Source organism: Pseudonaja textilis, chromosome 6 (assembly GCF_049901715.1).
Source record: "Pseudonaja textilis isolate UNSWEBS1 chromosome 6, rPseTex1.2, whole genome shotgun sequence".
Taxonomy (NCBI): domain Eukaryota; kingdom Metazoa; phylum Chordata; class Lepidosauria; order Squamata; family Elapidae; genus Pseudonaja; species Pseudonaja textilis.
In genome coordinates, this window is record NC_141995.1 from 47,750,044 (window position 1) to 47,770,058 (window position 20,015).

Below are 20,015 nucleotides of genomic sequence, written 5' to 3' on the forward strand. Positions count from 1 at the left end.
GCAGCGTTCCCAGTCCATTCCGAAGAGGTGGAAGCGGAGGAAGGCCACAACGATGAGAACGATGTCCATCGCCTCACCAATGACAGACGGTCGCAGGTAGGGGGCCAAACAAGAATACACCGGTCCACCCAAGCACATCACCCTGTGCCTAGCCTGTGGGGATCACATCAAAGGGCCACCTGCAAGTTTAAAGGAGCCGTTTGCAACAACTGCCATAAGAGGGGCACATTGCGAGAGTCTGCCAAGCCCCCAAAGCGCTGCACAAAGACCCCGTCCTCGCACTCGGGACCACAGAGGCAAGTATTAAACTGTCGCACGCACCGCCTTGCCAGGCGTACTTGCCACTCTGTTAGTAAAATTTCTCTCTCCGTTTCCCTAGAAGGTAAACCGTGCCACATGGAGGTTGACACAGGGTCAGCGCTCTCAATAATCTCGTGGAACACCCTCAAGAGACTCCACCCCAGCCTATCTACTACCCGGCTTCAGAGATGCCAGTTCGGTCTGAAGGACTACCAGGGGAAGGCCATTCCCGTGATCGGCAGAGGCAAGTTCTTTGTCAGTTTTAGAGCTTTTAAAGGCCACCTACCTCTAGTGGTAGTTAACGGCAATCTACCCACCTTATTGGGGCTCGATTGGTTTCCCCACCTCGGCCTAGGGTTAACAGGAGTCCATGCTGTCTCAACCTCAGACACTGACTCCTTATTCGCTGACTACGCAGATGTGTTCAGCGAGGAGCTGGGGTGTTATAATGGAACCCCATCTCGTTCACCGTTGACCCCCAGGCAGTCCCAATCAGATTAAAACCACGTAGAGTTCCATTTGCTATTCGACCAAAACTAGACGCTGAATTGGATAAGCTACTAAAACAAGGGGTCATTGAGCCAACAGATTTCGCCAAGTGGGAGACGCCCATTGTCACACCCTCAAAAAGATGGTAGCCTGAGAATTTGCTCGGACTACAAGACAACAATCAATAAATATTTACAAGTTAGCGCCTACCCGTGCCCGTCATTCAGCACTTATTGCACACATTCGAACCGGGCAGTATTTTTGCTAAATTGGACATGTCTCAAGCATATCAACAGTTCCCTGTTGATAACCAAACAAGCGGAACTTCAGACCATCGTCACTCACAGGGGTGCCTTCCGATGCAAGCGTCTCCAATTTGGCGTAAGTGTTGCCCCGGGTATTTTTCAATCCCTCATGGAGCGGATTTTACAGGGCCTCCTGGTGTAGTACCCTACTTCGACGACATCTTGGTCTCGGCCAGGGACAGACCCCAACTCTTCCAGAGAGTGCGAGCAGTGTTAGAGAGGTTCAGACAGCATGGCCTCAAGTTAAAAAAAGAAAAATGCGCCATTGCCACTAGACAGGTGGACTTTCTGGGTTATAAAATTGACGCCTCTGGCATTCACCCCCTGGAGTCCAAGGTCAGGGCGATCCACGAAGCTCCCACACCGACCTCCAAAACGGAGCTACAAGCTTTCTTGGGACTCCTAAACTTTTATGCATCCTTTTTGCCCCATAAAGCCTCAGTAGCCGAACCCCTACACAGATTACTAGACAAAAAGTCACCGTGGCACTGGGGGCACAAAGAAGACCAGGCGTTTAACGCCGTCAAATCACTACTTACGTCAGAGGCAGTGCTCATCCAATTCGACCCCAACCTTCCTTTAGTACTGGCAGCAGACGCATCCCCTTTTGGAATTGGGGCGGTCCTTAGTCACCGACTCGCCAATGGCGCCGAGGCCCCCATCGCCTTTTTCTCCAGGACGCTCTCGGCCACGGAGCGAAATTACAGCCAAATAGACAAGGAAGCCCTAGCAGCTGTTGCAGCCGTGAAAAAGTTTCACGAATTCCTTTTTGGCCACTTCTTGAACTGGTCACCGACCATAAGCCCCTCCTGGGCCTACTGGCCGGCGACAAACAGACACCTCAAGTCCTCTCCCCTCGGATGACAAGGTGGACGCTTTTCCTAGCGGCCTACTCATACAAACTTATCCACCGCCCGGGCAAAACTCTATCCCACGCTGGCGCACTCAGTCGCTGCCCCTTACCCGCTCCGGCTGTGACCCAGCTCCTGTCAATGCCATTTTGAAATCACCCAGTTGGACCTGCCCATCACCGCCCTTGACATCGCCGCCAAAACCAAGGCAGACCAAACGCTCGCCCAGGTGCTCGACTGGGTGAGGAGGGGGTGGCCGGGAGGCAATGTTGATAACAAATTCGCACCCTTTAAGACTCGCATGCAGGAGCTGTCCAGTTTGCAGGGTTGTCTACTGTGGGGCACTCGGTGGTCATCCCGACCTCGCTGCGTGCCCGAGTCCTGGAAGCGTTGCACGAGGGACACCCGGCATTGTGAGAATGAAGGCGTTGGCACGCAGCTACGTGTGGTGGCCGGGTCTAGACGAGGACATTGTCAATTGGGTAAGTTCCTGCAGCATTTGCCAGGAATCCCGTCCTGCTCCCCCATCGCCACCCCTACCAGATGGGAGAGCGCCAGCGCCCCTTGGTCTAGAATCCATATCGATCTGGCCGGCCCGTGCATGGAAAGATGTTCCTAGTGGTCGTGGACGCTTATTCCAAGTGGATAGACGTGGCGCAGCTATCCACGACCACCACACTAGCAATCACCAACGTGTTAACGCGCCTGTTCGTTACCCATGGACTACCCGACTCCTTGGTCTCCGATAATGGCCCACAGTTCGCATCAGTAGAATTCAGCCGTTTTGCAGCCAACCTAGGCATTCGCCACATTTTCACAGCCCCATTTCACCCTGCGAGTAATGGGTTGGCTGAAAGGGCCGTCAGGACCACCAAAGAGGCCCTCGCTAGGTTTGGCAGAGATGACTGGCACCACAAACTCTCACGGTTCCTGATGAGCCAGCACTCAACCCCTGTGCAGTCACCAATAAGTCCCCAGCGGAACTTCTGATGGGCGGCGCCTGAGGACTGTATTAGATAGACTGCACCCACAATACTGCCCTGACTCTCCCCTCGCTTCCACTTTGGGGTTAGACATTTTATGTTACAGGAGCCGATATTCGCAAGGAATTTCGCTGGGGACCCACTTTGGATTCCGGCGAGGTCATCGCCGTCACCGGGCCGAGATCATATAGAGTCAGGCTGGAGGATGGTCGCGTCTGGAGGAGACACATAGACCAACTCAGAAGGCGCCTCAGCAACCTCGCAAACAAGAATCCAGAGTCTCCAGTCGAGGGGAACCGTCCCATCCGCCACCCAGCCACACCGCACCCAGTGACCAGTCTGCGCCAGCGTCGTTCCGGTCAGCCCAAACTCGGACAACAGCGCCCAGAGAGTTGATCAACCGGATCCAACCCACGAGAGTTTGACTCCAGAAACCAACCCGGTGGTTTCCGAGGATGCCAGTCCAGAGAGAGTGTTGGCGACACTATGCCAGCTCAACCGTCACAGACTGATACCGAACAGTCAGACAATGTTCCCGAGTTGCGCCGCTCCGGGCGCCAACACAAACCCCCATCTACCTCAAGGACTATGCGTGTTCGCATCTGGGGGAAGGGGTGTTATGTCCTGAGGACTCAAGGAGTTCTCACTCAGGTCCACTCACTTTGTGTGGGCGTTATTCCCCCATTCCCATTGGTCAGTTCTCCCCAGCAGCCAGCTATAAAAGCAGGCTGCGGGGTCCAACTGGCTGCTGATTGCTGCGAGCCAGTTCCAGGCTTGGCAAGCACGGTCAGCCCTTTATTTGTAAAATAAAGAACTGTTGCACTCATGCTCTGGTTCAGCCTCTCATTGCTCAAACTTAACACTCTCTCTATCTCTATATTTATCGCTTTCTCTCTCTCTTTCTCTCTGTTTCTGTCTCTCTCTCTCTCTAACTATATATCTATATTTCTCTCTCTCTTTCTCTCTCTCTTTCTCTGTTTCTCTCTCTCTCTCTCTCTCTTTCTCTCTATCTATATTTATCTCTTTCTCTCTCTCTTTCTCTCTGTTTCTGTCTCTGTCTCTCTCTCAAAGCGAAATACCACTTGCGTATCATCACAAAATCTCTAGAACCATAAAGCCTACAAACTTCTAGGTGCTCACTTAGAAAGGGTTTTTCGAAATTACCATCAGAGCATTTTTATTTGATTAGTATTTATTATACAGCAATTAACACACTCCCATGCTACTCCCCTCCCAACCTAAAAAGAAATCTGTTCTAAAGGCAAAACACAAGCAGAGGAGAGGAGTTTCAGTTTCAGTTCCACAGCACCAAGCAGCTTTAGGACAGAACAGTTGAGCTAAGCCACGCCCAGGCTCCTTGCTGTCTCCTCCTTGCTCAAATACCATTTCAGTTTCCAAACAGCCCTCAACTCTCTCACACACTGACAGGACGCTAGCTAGATGAATACCGATGGATGCTGTTAGTGACTTAGCTCAACTGTTCGATACTAAAGCTGCTTGGTGCTGTAAAACTGAAACTCCTCTCCTCTGCTTGTGTTCTGCATTTCAAAGAGATTTCTTTTCAGGTGGGAGGGGGAGTGGAACTCCTTAGCATCAGAGCGTGTTAATAATAAGAATAATATAGGAAATTGTTGTGGCTCCGATTCCCGAGCCTGTGCTGCTAGAGGAAGAGGACTTGGAAGATGAGGAGGAGGAACAGGGAATGCCTTCCTCCCCAGGACCTTCCTCTCTGGCAATGCCTTCCTCCCTGATAATGCCTCAGGTTTCATCAGACAACCGAGAGGAACAACCTGAGATTAATCAGGAGGAAGGCATATCGGAGCAGCCCCTGACAGGGAGTCAAGAGGAAGAATGTTGGCTTGGTCCTAGGCAGCGTCGTAGGGAGAAACGTGAGCAGCGACGTAGGAGGCGTGGGAGGGTCAGAGAGTGAGCTGAGTTATTGAGCCACACCCCACAGGGGATAAAAGTGGGTGTGTTGTCGGCTGGAACTTTGTACGGGACAAAGTTTGATTTTACTTCAGGTTTTCTTTGGGAATGGTTTTTGTGGTCTGCCTTGTAATTTTCTGTAAGTAGCCTTTTACTTGTTATCAGTTTGGACTTGGCAGGCAGAGCGTGTTGGAATGCCAAGGACGTTATCAGTTCCAAAGAATTAACTCTGTGAAATCCGAGCCAGCCTGCCTGCCTGCCTGTGTTTGTGTGAGTTTGTACTCTTTCATCTTTTGGGAAAGAAGAAAGGTGAGACAGAACAGGAAATACTAATAATGCTCTGAGGGTCATTTGGAAAAATCCTTTCTTAATGAGCCCCTAGAAGCCAAGAGGAATCTACGTGCCAAATTTCAAGTTGTAGGCTTTACAGTTCTGGAGATTTTGTGATGATGCATGAGCGGTAGTTCCCTTTTATCTATATAGATAGATGGGCATACTTTATGCCAGACGCTCCAGATACCAGTAGTACTTTTCTTCAGCCATAACGCACTAAGAGCAAATTTAATGGAGGGTGTGTTATTGTGCGTGCGTGTATGCATGTATCATCTTCTTTTAAGAACCCCATTCTCCCTTGCAGGGTGGAATCTGGGCAACTGAATGGAGCTACTGGCCAGATGCCCTTCCTGTCACCAATGTGGAGTTTTTCCCCAGCAGATATATTCTCAGTGTGCCCAGAGAGAGAAATATCTGCCTCTACCGAGGATCGAACTCACAGCCTCTGGATTGTGAGGCCAGAGCACCACCTCTAGGCCACCGCGCCACTCTTTATGCCTGCCTAAAAAAAAAAAAGAGGGGAAGATGGGATTCCTGTTGAGTGCCTCGTAATAATAGGAGCATCCCACTGAATCAAGTGCACCATTGCAGCTGGGGATGCTTGAGGCCATGGGAATCACATCCCTTTGCCCCACTGTCTGCCAGAGATTTGGGGCAGCTCCATTCCTAAAGATGTCATGTTTCTGCTCGAGACTGTTTTCCTGTAGCAGGAAGACTGGGGCTGCTTCCTGCCTTTTAAGAACACGTTTCTCCTCTTCTCTTTAGGGGAAATATAATTCTGCCTCTCAATAGTCCCCAAAATATTTCATTCTCTAGTTGGGGGGAAGGGGGGAACGGGGTGGGATTCAATTTACATCTGGTTCGCCGAAACGGTAGTTGAACCAACTGGCTGGCCCTGCCCACCCTTGCCCCTCCGCTTCCAGGAGTCTCTGCGCGGCCTGTTTTGGATGCAGGTAAGTGCAGGCTCGATGCGGAGGCTCTGGAAGGGTGGGGGAAAATGGGCCTTCCGGAAGTCCGTAAATGGGCCTGTTTCTGGCTTCTGGAGGGCCCCTGTACCCTGGGGGAGGCCATTTTTGCCCTCCCAGAGGCCCAAGGGAAGCCTCTGGAGCCTGAGGAAGGTGAAAAATGGCTCTGTCGGAAGTTCTGATAGGCCATGCCCACCCAGCAACCGGGCAGCAAACCGGGAGCCTTCTCACAAACTGATCCTTTAGAGCGAGATTATTATGCTTCTGTGTCAAAAGAAACACATTTTAAATCTAGTACAAGCCCATGCAATACAATTTTTGTTCACATTTGTATCGGTTTTATGGCCCGAGTTAGCGTTACTCTCGACACTGGATTGTACTCCCACAACTGGGAGTAGCTGTTCCTCTGTGGAGGGAATTGTGCAGACTTCCCAGTAGGTAGTGTAAAAAAATATAGCCATAGTTGATATATTTTGGGGTAATATAAGAGTTTATTATAATTGTCATGAGCTTGGTAGAGTCAGACTGAGGGAGAGGAGGAACAGCCGACAGGGCATGGAGGTGTGGCTCTGGAGGTTGTGGAGGAAGCTGGGGAAGGGCAGAGAGTGGTTGGGCAGTCAGAGGAAGAACCAGGCCCATTCCCTCTTCATCCTAGGACACGCAGGGAGGAACGGAGAAGGGAACAACATGGCTTATGAGAGAGGAAGCGGCCATGATCCCCCTCATTGGTTGCAGCTGAGGAGAATAGTATATAAGAGAGACAGTTAAGACACGGCATTGCCAGAAGCAAAGCGTGTTTTATTTTGGGCTGAAGTTATCTTGGTTGGCGTCCTTCCAACAGACTGTGCCTTGTTATCTCCTTGCAGTTGGTATCCTGGTCTGTTGTGGAAATTCCTTCATTGTAGTTTGTTGTAGTTTTTTATTTCACCTCTATCTGCTCATTAAGTTTGGACAGTATTGCTTTCTTTTGAAGACTATATTTGAATACGTTTTATCTCCAACTGAGAATTATTGAACAGTGGGGCCAAGTTGGAGGCATTAAAGGACATTTATTTACATTTTGGATTTTGTTATGTTTGTGGTACACCCTGGGTCATCACAATAATATTAGTAATATTAAATAGTAATATTGTGATAAAAATCAACCATTCAGGTAGACACTGGAGACACATGAACAATATGTAAGAGCTTTATTATGAAGCTTTTGCAAAAGGGAATTCTGCTCATGGGCAGAAGACTTGTTTCCCTGGAAAGCTGGGGTTTATATACAGGCTCAAATATACAGACTCTGCCCCTTTCCGGGTTCACAATCTATCCAAGCTACGTATCCAGCTACGCAACACCCCTGTTAACCGATAACAGATAGAGTTGGAAGGGACCTTGTAGGTCATCTAGTCCAACCCCCCGCCCAAACAGGAGACCCTACACCATTTCTGACAAATGGCAGTCCAATCTCTTCTTGAAAGTCTCAAGCTGTAGCATACCGTCTGTTTCCTCGTCCTGTTTACCCATTTCCATTTCCAGGAATCTCCATCATTAACATGTCACTGGACAGCTTAACCTGCCAAATATGTAAACTTTATATAAAACAATAGAGAATTCTTACATAATATTCCAGTAAATTATCTTAGGTTAACACAGAGGTTCAAAATGGCGTTACCATTGCTTTTATATTTTCACAGGTATAATTCTACATATCACAAATATTTAATTAAAAATACAGGTTGGGATGGAAATTCATCTTTTAGAAATTGTTTAATTCGGATGTAAATGATTTTCCGAAATCGTTTACGTTTACAGCATTTCACCCAAATAAGGGAGTACTTGTCTTACAACCATTCATTTAATGACAGTTTAAATTTTAACCACTTCAGAAAGAGTGCTTTACCGACCCTAAAGTATGTACAGGTGTCCCAAAAAGTTGCACCATCTCCCTTGCCTTCACATGATTGCAATCTGGGTGCTTGTTCCCACTTACATCTGGTTTCCAAGTTTCCAAGTTCCCTGGATCGCAGAATCGCCATTTGCCATCTTGTCTGCTGGCTTCCCCAAATATCAATGGGGAAGACAGTGGGAAAGGATGCAATCGACTGTCACCTGCTGAGAGGCTCCCTCTCTCCCACATCCTTTTTGTCATGTCCCTGTCAGAGTCCGAATCCGAGGAGGATAAACAAACAGCTTACAGGGAGTGGGAGTGTGGTTCTGTTGCCTGTGGAGGAAACTGGGGAAGGGCAAAGTCCGGCTAGGCAGAGCAGGGTGAGGTAGAACAAGGGAGAGGGAGTTCAGAGAAAGATCCAGGCCCAACCCCTCTTCATCCTAGGGCACGCAGGGAGGTACAGAGAAGGGAGCAACATGGGTTGCATGGCTTATGGGGAAGGAAAGGGTCCTGATTCCCTTCATTGGCCACAGCTGGGAATGAGAGTTTAAAAGAGATGCAAGCTGAGTGCAGCATCTTCTGGGAACAAATGTGAATTTATCTTGTGTTGACTGGTTATCTGTGTTCCTGGAATCTTTCCAACTGTGTTGAATTACTGCCGTTCCTTTATGTCTGGAATTCCTTCTCCTGCCCTGCTGGACCAATGACCTCATTTTGCCTTGATTGGACTTATAGTTACAGTTTTTGTTGACCACATTTTGGACTTGATTCTCTGCAGCCAAAGGCTGTTCCTGGGAGAGTTTTCCTCCAGCCCAAAAGGTAACCAGGTCATTGGGGCCAAAATTGGAGCTAATAAAGGGACTTCTATTGATTATCTGTGTTGCCTTTGTGCCATACCTCTTTGGGTCATCACACTTCTGGGACACCACAGATATTTTGAGAATTGCTGTCACCCTTTCTAGTGCTTCGGCTGTGTGCAGGTGGTGGCTCACACTCCTGAAACCAAACCATGGGTCTGTGCCAGAGGGGAAAAGAGAAGAAGCTACGATTGCTTCCTCTGCAAAAGCACTAAGTAACTGTTGCTAAGTTAGTTCTCGTGGGACATTCTCTTCTTCCTTAGCTCAAAAGCCGTGCTCTGGGGCACGAAGGAGCTGTGAAGAAGCATTGAGTTTTTCTTATGTGACATAGAACCTAACAGAGAACAGAATCACAGAGCTGGAAGGGATCCTGTAGGTCATCTTGTCCAACCTGCACGCAAGCCAGGAGACCCTACACCATTCTCTCTCATTGAAAGCTTCCGGTGATGCAGCTCCCACAACTTCATTGCACGAAGTACCTTATACGATTTTGACGTCCTTCAGCTTAAGAACAGTACTTTGCAGAACTTTGAAACCTTAACGAGGTTCAATTTAAACAGGAATAATAACCCCCCTGGCAATGTGTTTGACTGTGGAAATGGTTGCATCCGATGACCTTGTGGGGTTTGTCGTTTAGGAAAAAAAATTACAGTGATAATAAACAGGGCGTGATCAACAACTGCTCCATCGAGATGGAATTCTTAATTCTCACCTTATATTTTTCTTTGTTTGTCTCTCTGTGCGCCCTGGTGTGCCTTTATTTTTCTGGATGCCAAGAAATGACTTATAAACATGAAGGTAAGCTTACGTTTTTAAGTTTGCTGTCAGTTCCTATTCTTTTAATGCAAGATTTGCCCTTCTTGGTCTCCCTTTGGCTTATTAATGAGAAGCAATGGGTGTGTCATGCCCCTGTTGGAGACTGACTCTGAGGGAGAGGAGGAACAGCCGACAGGGAGTGGAAGTGTGGCTCCGGAGGTTGTGAAGGAGGCTGGGGAAGGGCAGAGGCCGGCTGGGCAGTCAGAGGAAGACCCAGGCCCATCCCTTTTTCAACCTAGGGCATACAGGGAGGAGAGGATAAGGGAAAGACAGGAATGGCATGGTCTATGGGGATGGAAAGGGCCTCTTCATGGGCTGCCACTGTGAGAACTGGTTAAAAGGACGGACATGCGTATGGGCCAGTGCTGGAAACAAAGCGTGGAAATGTCTCTAGTCTGTTGTTCCTCTCTGAGTTTGGAGTCCTTCCCAGTGGGTGTTCCGATATTTGTGGACGTCTTCAAGCCCTTATCTTGCCTGGTTCCCTTAATTGCTTCAGTGTGATTTGTGTTGTTTTTACTCTTTATAATTTATAAGCATTTTTAGTTTAAACGGCATTTCCTTCTTTTCGTAACTGCTTGTGGGGGAGTTTTTTTTTCTCCCGTCAAAGATATTTGGAGCTTTGAAGCAAAGTGAAGGAACAAAAGGGGCTTCATCTGTTTTTGTGATTGTGTTTATTTTGTATCTCACCCAGGGTCATCATAGGGTGATTCCGTGCCCTTATGCATTAAACGAGTCAAATAACAGTTCCTAGAATAACCATCTTTAGAAGATGGTTAATAACCATCTTAGAAGCGACAAGACAGTGAAATATAGGGGTGTGTGTGTCATATTATCAATATTGCTCCCAATTCCCAGTCATGAAATAGGAGAAAAGCAACGAGGGAAAAATCTGAGGAAGGAACTTGAAAATCTAAACAGGTATTGTCTGTCACCTGCTGATTTATGCCTTAAAAACCAGCGTAATATAATCTTGAGATGCTTTTTTTCCTTTTTTAAAATAAATTTTATTAAGCATTTTCCAACAATTTAAAAACATATTTACATTTCCAACAATGTTACAGCATCGTCAACATTCAAATTCATATATCAATTATTATGTTATTTTTATGTCTATTGTCTAACCAGATATACCAGGCGTCCCAGACTAAATAATACTCCATTTCATTTCTAACTTTAAGGTCAGCCTGTCTCCATGCAATCCAGAATCTTTCTTATCACTGTCCCCTCAGATGGTATATTTTCCCGTTTCCAGTACTGTGCATACACAATCCTGGCCGCTGTTATTATCTGTAAAATAATATATACATCTGTCTTAGTATGATCTCCCCTTAATATTCCTAATAGAAACAGTTCCAGCCTGAATTCAATTTTTTGTTTCGTTATTTCCTCTATCCACTTATGAATTCTACTCCAATAACTTTTGGCTTCCGAACATGTCCACCACATGTGGAAAAAGGTGCCCTGTTTATTTTTTTACATTTACACAACAGTTTGGACTCCTAGTTGGGAACATCTTTGCCAATCTGGCCTGGGGTAGATGCCATCTGTAGGACATTTTGTATAAGTTTTCTTTATATGCTACTGATAATGTTAGTGTCATGCCCTTGTTAGAGTCAGACTCTAAGGGAGAGGAGGAACAGCTGACAGGGAGTGGAGTTGTGGCTCCAGAGGTTGTGGAGGAGGCTGGAGAAGAGCAGAGGCCAGCTGGGTAGTCAGAGGAAGAACCAGGCCCACCCCCTCTTCAACCTAGGACACGCAGGGAGGAACGGAAAAGGAAACAACTTGGCTTACGAGAGAGGTAGCAGCCATGATTCCCTCATTGGTCGCAGCTGGGGAGAATAGTATACAAGAGAGACGGTTAAAACATAGCATTGCCAGAAGGAAAGCGTGTTTTATTCTGGGCTGAAGGTATCTTGGTTGGTGTCCTTCCGACAGACTCTGCCTTGTTATCTCCTTGAAGTTGGTAATTACTTATCCTGGTCCATTGTGGAAATTCCTTCACTGTAGTTTGTTTTGGGTTTTTATTTCACCTCTATCTGCTCATTATGTTCGGACTTTATTGCTTTTTTTAAAGACTATTTCTGAGTACATTTTATCTCCAGATGAAACCTTTCAGGACGTCCTCATTGCCATACAGGAGGAAAAAAATCTCAAAGTACAAAGACAGAATTTGGACACAACACAGAAACGTCCAATGGGAAAATGGATAGACTCAGTTACAGTGGCAATGACTGTAAACCTAAAGAAACGGGGACAGATTGCCAAGGAGAAAAATCAACCAATCAAATCAGAGCTGGAAGGGACCTTGGAGGTCTTCTAGTCTGGCCCCCTACCAAACATATATATGTTAGCTAGGAATTGAAATCAACTTGATACACATAATCAAACACTCAATCATAACAGAATCTTGAAAATTTGATTATGCTGTATGCCCTCCTCTGTCTTATAGTTGAGGGTATTAAGGAGTTGTCTGTTTCAAATATTATCTAAGTGCTATTGGAATGAAGAGAAGAGAAGAGAATATGGAAGAGAATAGAATAGAATAGAATACACTATGGAATAGAATATGGAATGGAATAGAATAGAATAGAATAGAAAATAATAGAATAGACTATCAGAATAAATAGAATAGAATAGAATACACTATGGAATAGAATATGGAATAGAATATGGAATAGAATATGGAATGGAATGGAATGGAATAGAATAGAATAGAATAGAATAGAATAGAATAGAATAGAATAGAATAGAATATGGAATGGAATGGAATGGAATGGAATAGAATAGAATAGAATAGAATAGAATAGAATAGAATAGAATAGACTATGGAATAGAATATGGAATGGAATGGAATAGAATAGAATAGAATAGAATAGAATAGAATAGAATAGAATAGAATACGGAATGAACAGAATAGAATATGGAATGGAATGGAATAGAACAGAACAGAACAGAACAGAACAGAATAGAATAGAATAGAATAGAATAGAATAACAGAGTTGGAAGGGACCGTGGAGATCTTCTAGTCTAACCCCTTCCTCGGCAGGAAACCCTACCCCATTTCAAACAAATGGTTATCCAACATCTTTTTAAAAACTTCCAGTGTTGGAGCATTCACAACTTCTGGAGGCCAGTTGTTCCACTGGTGAATTGTTCTAACTCTTCTAATTTATTTATTAAATTTTATATGGAGACCATGTTTTTGTTAGGGGCGATTCTTGGGTGTGTGTGTGTGTCTACCTCCATCTTGCTTTGAACGGAAGTGGTTTCGTGGTGGGAAGAAGAGCTGTCCAGATCTTTCTAACCAGCGAATTTGTTCTTATTTCAGATGCCTGTTGTGGGGATATATTTTGGATCTGATGCTAACTTTCTCAGCTCAGAAAGCTTACTAACCATAAAAACATATATAGAAGAAGAAGAGGAAGAAGAGGAAGGGGGGGAGGAGGAGGAGGAGGAGGAGGAGGAGGAGGAGGAGGAGGAAGAAGAAGAAGAAGAAGAAGAAGAAGAAGAAGAAGAAGAAGAAGAAGAAGAAGAAGAAGAAGAAGAAGAAGAAGAAGAAGAAGAAGAAGAAGAAGAAGAAGAAGAAGAAGAAGAAGGACAAAATTCCAGCAACTCCTGGAGAAAGCTTGCAGAGGTCAGTGCTACTACATTACAGGGAAATCCTCAAAACTTAACAGCCCCAACTGCGCCCCAAATTTCTGTTGTAAAGCAAGACATTGGTTCAGCCAGTTTGGCCCCATTTTACGACCCTTCTTGTGAAGTGAATCACCCCGGGTGGACAAGTTAGTGACATAGTTCTTAAGCGAATCTGGCTCCCCTCTTGATTTTTTGCTCGTCAAAAGTTTGCAAAAGGGGACCCCGTGACCTTGAAAGGAACGGCGATGGTTATAAGTAGGAGTTCGGTGGCCAAGTACCCAAATTTTGATCACGTGATAAGAGGGATGCTACAAAGGTCATAAGGGTGAAAAACCATCGTAAGTCGTTCTTTTCAGGGCTGGGCAACTTTGAACGGTCAACTAAATCATCCTCTTTTAACGACCCCGTTATCCTTTGTGGGGTGGAGTCAAGGCCTGGAGCTGAGTGTTTTACTGACCGGATGCCCTTCCTGTTGCCAGTGCGGAGTTTTGTTTGGCAGATATATTCTCATTATGCTTGGAGAGAGAAATATCTGCCGTTTTAAATCCAATCATTATCATCATCTTCTTTTATCGACCCCATAATCCCAGGCAGGGTGGAGTCTGGGCAACTGAATGTAGTTAGCAGAGAGTTTTAATGGCCGGATGCCTTTCCTGTTGCCAGTGCGGAGTTTTGTTTGGCAGATATATTCTCATTATGCTTGGAGAGAGAAATATCTGCCATTTTAAATCCAATCATTATCATCATCTTCTTTTATCGACCCCATAATCCCAGGCAGGGTGGAGTCTGGGCAACTGAATGTAGTTAGCAGAGAGTTTTAATGGCCGGATGCCTTTCCTGTTGCCAGTGCGGAGTTTTTTCCATCAGATTTTTTTTCTCATCGTGTCCGGAGAGAGAAGTATCTGCTTCTACCTAGGATTGAACTCACAGCCTCCTGATTGTGAGGCAAGAGCTCCACCTCTAGGCTACCACATTGAATGGTCTCTAAATGAACTGTTGTAAATCAAAGACTGCCTGTATTATATACAGAGTTTTAGGGGCTTTTAATTATTGATTTATTCATTTCAGAATTATGCTGATAAGTTAATTATGCATAACAATGGTCTCAGCCCAGCCTTTTGATTAATTCCTCTGCTAGTTGAATTTTAAAAAATGGACTTAGGTTTAAACCAGGTGTGTCCAACCTTGGCAACTTTAAGACTTGTGGACTTTGCTGGCTGAGGAATTCTGGGAGTTGAAGTCCACAAGTCTTAAAGTTGCCAAGGTTGAACACCCCTGGTTTAAACCATGTATCTGAAACATGCGAACATTTTTGTAAGCCGGGGTCACCAACCTTTTGGACCTCAGGGACCACTAAACTCATAATTTTAAATCCCGTGGACCACTAATATGAATTTCGACTGATGGTGGCTGTAGGAAAAAAAGTCTGCAGGAAAATTCCCCACCCTGTTTTCTTATCGATCGATCCTTCTTTATTTGGGATAGCAGGATACCGTCTCCAGCTCTGTTCTCAGAGGGAGAGAGAGAGACTTTTGGCTTCAGGCAAGGAAAGCAGCATAAGCAGCAGAAGTCTTTCTTTCTCTCTCCCAAACTCCACCAGAACTGAGTCTTCATGAGACTTGTCGTGTCGGTGCAGCCTCTTGGAGCGGGAGGCCTTGCAGGGTCCCAAAGACTAATTTCTGGCGGAGTTTGGGGGAGAGAAAGAAAGACTTTTGCTGCTTTCCTTGCATGCAGCCAAAAGCAGAAGAAGAAAGAAGCAGAAAGAAGCATCCCAGTGGCCAGGCTAGGAGCGTGGGGTGAGTGGGGCAAATTCCCCCCCTCCGTCCTTCCCCCCCTCTCCTCACTACCTCGTGTTGTTCACAATGCAAGCGACGCAAGCCTTGTGTTCCCGTGGGGCATATGGGCGGCGCAGCCTTGTGTTTCCACACAGCCTGGATTAATTGCCATTTCTCTGTGGACCACCAAAATTTTATCGCACACCACCAGTGGTTCCCAGCCCACTGGTTGGCGACCACTGTTCTAATTTTTTATTTTATTTTTATTTTATTTGGTTTGTCAATTGCTTACAAGATAATAGGTATAAGGAAAAACATAGTTATGACATGGATACATATAGGAAAAATAAAAGAAACAATAGGACAGGGACAGTAGGCACGTTGGTGAGCTTATGCATGCCCCCTACAGACCTCTTAGAAAAGGGATGAAGTCAATAGTAGACAGTCTAAGGTTAAAGTTTTTGCGGTTTGCATAATTCAAGGTTTTCTAGGCCTAGACTCTAGAATTTCAAGTCTGGTGGCATAAGGTATTCTGCAACAAGTGGAGGAGTGGAGAACTCTTCTTGTGAAATAGTTCTCGACTTTCTCAACTGTGTTAATATCAGATACGTAATGTGGGTTCCAGACTGATGAGTTGTATTCGAGTATTGGTCTAGCAAATGTTTTGTATGCTCTAGTTAGTAGTGTGATATTACCAGAGAAAAAGCTACGTAGGATTATTTTAACAACTCTTAACACCTTTTTGGCTATGTAGTTACAGTGGGCTCTAGCACTTAGATCATTAGAGATGAGAACTCCAAGGTCCTTGACAGAGTTTGGATCATCAACAAGGTCTTGACTATTCAGCCTGTATTTTATTTTCTGATTTTTTTTAACCAATATGTAGGACAGAGCATTTATTTGTTGAGATTTGAAGTTGCCATTTGTTTGACCATTCTGATACATAGTCGAGGTCTTTTTGAAGGGTAGCAGTATTGTCTGTTGTGTTGAATAGCTTTACATCATCAGCGAAGAGAATGCAGTTGCTCTTAATATGATCACAGAGGTCAGTTATGTAGAGTATGAAGAGAGTTGGTCCTAGAACACCGCCTTGGATCCCACCACTGTTGACAGGTACAGAATTTGATAGGACGCTCCCAATTTTGACCATTAGTTGTCTGTTTGACAGGAATGCTTCTATCCAGTTATGCAGGTCTTATCCAGTTATGCTCAACAAATAGACGTGATTTACTTTTATTCCTGAATCTTCAAATGGGTGTATCTTGCTTTATTTTCATTCCTGCCCTCATATTATATAGCAGAATTTGCCTCCTTGCAAAATATTACACCATTTTACAAAATATGTAAAAATGCCGACGATAAAAAATGCTACTTAACTTGAAAAAAAGAAAATGGAGAGATCAATGTAATACTCTGAGCCCACCACAAGATGGTGCTGGTCTGACACAAGCTTTCCTCCCCCAGAATATTGCAGCTCTTCAGAATATTCCATAGAAAACTTCCAATTCTAAAGATTTTAAAATAATAATAATGAAAAAAAAAATAGGAGTAAAGTCTTAAAACATGCAAATGAAATTATAAACAATTCACCAACTCAGGAAAATTTAAAACTACTGACCTAGCTTAGCGTAATACGGGGGAGGAAAGAATCAATTGAATATTCCTTCTGGCTGGAATATGCATTTAATTCAACAGAAATAGTGTAGCTATTTTCCTTGACTCAAAGACCCTCTGCTTACTGTTATTTGGACTTCCCTTTTCTCTGGAAATATAGTCAGTGGTTGGCTGGGGACAACATTAGGCCCTGGGCCTTCCAGAACCTTCTTTTGCAGCTTCCTTTAAGTTTGCTTCTTCTTCTTTTAAAAAGATCTAACAGCAACCAGGATGATGAGGGGACTGGAGACTAAAACATACAAAGAACGGTTGCAGGAACTAGGCCTGGCTAGTCTAGTGAAGAGAAGGACCAGGGGAGACAGGATAGCAGTCTTCCAATATTTGAGGGGCTGCCCCAGAGAGGAGGAAGGGATCAAGCTATTTTCCAAGGCACCTGAAGGCCAGACAAGCAATAATGGATGGAAACTGAAAAAGGAGAGATTCAGCCTGGAAATAAGGAGAAACTTTCTGACAGTGAGAACAATCAACCCATGGAACAGAAGTTGCCTTTGGAAGTAGTTGGAGCATCTTCACTTGAGACTTTCAAGAAGAGTTTGGACTTCCATCTGTCAGAAATGGTGTAGGGTCTCCTGCTTGGGTGAGGGGTTGGACTAGATGACCTACAAGGTCCCTTCAAACGCTGAATATCTGTTACCTGTTATCTATCTTTTTGTTCTATTTTTCAACAGATGAAGAGTTGACTTTCAGTAATGGGGTGCCCAATCTTGGCAACTTGTGGACTTCAATTCACAGAATTCCCCAGCCAGCCATGTTGGGAGTTGAAGTCTACAGGTCTTATAGTTGCCAAAATTGGACATCTCTGGTTTCTAACTTAGGACACCTGTCTTCTACCTGTCTAGCACATGGAAGCTGTAGGCACAATAGTACCTTTCCCACTAGTGGTCTCTAAAATATTTCTTCCAGCATTTCTTCTCTTCAGTTTCATATCAGATAATTTCATCACTCCAATTCTCAGGGTTGGAGCTTCATTGTATACCCCATTTCCTGAGGTTTTTCATTTTTCATTATTTGTCTTTATGCATTAAATACTTATGCTTTTAATCTGTTGGCAATTGAGTGGCATTTATTTTATCTAATTTCAATTTGTAGACTAAGGAGAGAAGAAAACCAGCTGAAAAACAAAGTGCAGAGTGATAAAAATGGAAGATGCTGGAATTCCAACTCTTAGAACTGGATTTAAAGGATTATCTGAACATGTCTATGGAGATTCTCAGTCATCCAAGTTATAGTTGTCCCAAAGGTGCTTTTTTTCCCAAGAGGCCACTGGACTTTCTTGGTTTTCTTTGAAGACATTTCCCTTCTCCTCCCAGAAGCTTCTTCAGTTCTGATTGGATGGAGGGGAAAGGGAAGAATTTATATTCCTTGCAGACAGCTGGTCATTTGCATCCTTTTAGAGTCATTAAGGCCCCTTGGAGCTTTGTCTATGTCCTCAGGATGCTTTTTCCAAGAAGCAACTGGACTTCCTGGTTGTTCTTTGAAGACATTTCGCTTCTCCTCCAAGAAGCTTCTTCAGTTCTGATTGGATGGAGGGGAAAGGGAAGGATTTATATTCCTTGCAGACAGCTGGTCATTTGCATCCTTTCAGAGAGTTGTTGAGGCCACTTGGAGGTTTGTCTGTCTGTGTCCTAAGCATCGTCTGAGTAGTGCAAATGGGTGTGGAGCCTTCTTGGAACTGCTGAAAGGACGGTGTGTAGGAGACGGGATGATATATCCCTCCCACTCTGTTGAGAGAGGCCTGACCCTAACCCTAACCTAATTTTGACACAGAGGGACTTTTTGACCCCCTTTTTCAAACCAGACGTCCTCTATGTCCAAAATGTGGACTTTGCTGTCTTCAAAAAGGGGGGCCTTTGTCTTTTAAATACAGATGGGCTGCTGAATCTTGTCCTGATGAATTTCTTCTCCTAGGTTTTGCCATCTGTTGATGCAGTGGTTGTTTTGTTTCTCTCTCTAAAAAGGATACAAATGACCAGCTGTCTGCAGGGAGTATCAATCTTTACGTTCCCCACCATCCTGCCTGAGCTGCGTTACGACTGTCATGACTTATGACCGGGGGTGGGATACAAATATTATTACTACCGGTTCTGTAGGCATGGATAGGTAGGCATGGCTGGATGGCCATGGCCATGTGACTGGGTGGGCATGGCTTCTTTCTGGCACCAGCCCCTCCCCCCACACTCCATTTTTTGGCCTCCTGGGCTTCAGGGAAGCCTCCCGGGAGCCAGTTTTTGCTCCCATGAGGCTTCGCTGTGGCCCAGGAGGCAAAAAACAGAGCACAGGGGTGGGGGGGAGGCCGTGCAGCACACAGACATATCCATATGCCCCCTTTTGCCTCCTGGGCCTCAGCGAAGCCTCCTGAGTAAAGCACTAAGACACCGAAGGGGATCCCGGCATAGCTGATTATCAGAACAGCTGATCATCGGGAGGAGAAAAAAAATACTGGTTCAGCCAAACCAGTAGCTAGTTTTTTTTACTACTGGTTCAGCCTCCTGGGTGAAGCAGTACGATAGTGAGGGGGATCCCAGCACAGCTGATCATCAGAACAGCTGATTGTTGGGAGGAAAGAAAAGAGAAAAAAGAAATACTGGTTTGGCTGAACTGATAGCTAGTATTTTACTACAGGTTCAGCCTCCTGGGCAAACCAGTAAGACAATGAGGGGGATCCCAGCATAGCTGATTGTTGGAACAGCTGATCGTTGGGAGGAAAGAAAAGAGAAAAAAGAAATACTGGTTCAACTGAACCAGTCGCTGTTTTTTTACTACTGGTTTGGCCGAACGGTAGCATTTTTTATACTACCGGTTCACCCGAATCCCACCAGTGCTTATGGATCATAATGGGTAGGTTCCATTATGGACATAAGTTGAATATTGGCTGTATGGCAGCAACCTTCCCAACATTTGGGGGCTGGGGACTGGTTCTCTGGAGGGCAGTTTTTCTGTGGACTCTCTCTCTCTCTCTCTCTCTCTCTCTCTCTCTCTGTGTGTGTGTGTGTGTGTGTGTGTGTGTGGTAGCACATACTGCCTGAATACTATGTGTGCATGAATAGGGCTTTGCTCACTTGTGCAGTCCAGTTCCTGGCAGGCCACAGCCCAGTTTTGGTCTGCAGCCCAAAAAGTTGGGGACCCCTTCTGAATAGGAGAATGTAGAAACATACCATGTACTTAAACAAGCATTATCCTTACCACATTTTCAATAAAACGCTGTCTTTGACTGTCTTTTTCTATATAA

At 45.2% G+C, this 20,015-nt stretch overlaps 1 protein-coding gene across 1 annotated transcript; it reads left to right on the forward strand.

Moving 5' to 3' along the window:
• The first annotated feature begins 9,403 nt into the window (after window positions 1-9,403).
• Window positions 9,404-13,143, forward strand: LOC148125473 (uncharacterized). The gene is made up of 2 exons (XM_087936557.1): window positions 9,404-9,683; window positions 13,030-13,143. The coding sequence occupies exons 1-2, from the start codon at window positions 9,497-9,499 to the stop codon at window positions 13,059-13,061; spliced, it is 219 nt and encodes a 72-aa protein (XP_087792683.1). The 5' UTR covers window positions 9,404-9,496; the 3' UTR covers window positions 13,062-13,143.
• The last annotated feature ends 6,872 nt before the right edge of the window (window positions 13,144-20,015 follow it).

Coding starts and splice junctions, on each gene's coding strand:
- LOC148125473 (XM_087936557.1), top strand. CDS start 9,497: ATGACCTTGTGGGGTTTGTCGTTTAGGAAAAAAAATTACAGTGATAAT. Junction 9,684..13,029: donor AATGACTTATAAACATGAAG/GTAAGCTTACGT, acceptor TTCTTATTTCAG/ATGCCTGTTGTGGGGATATA.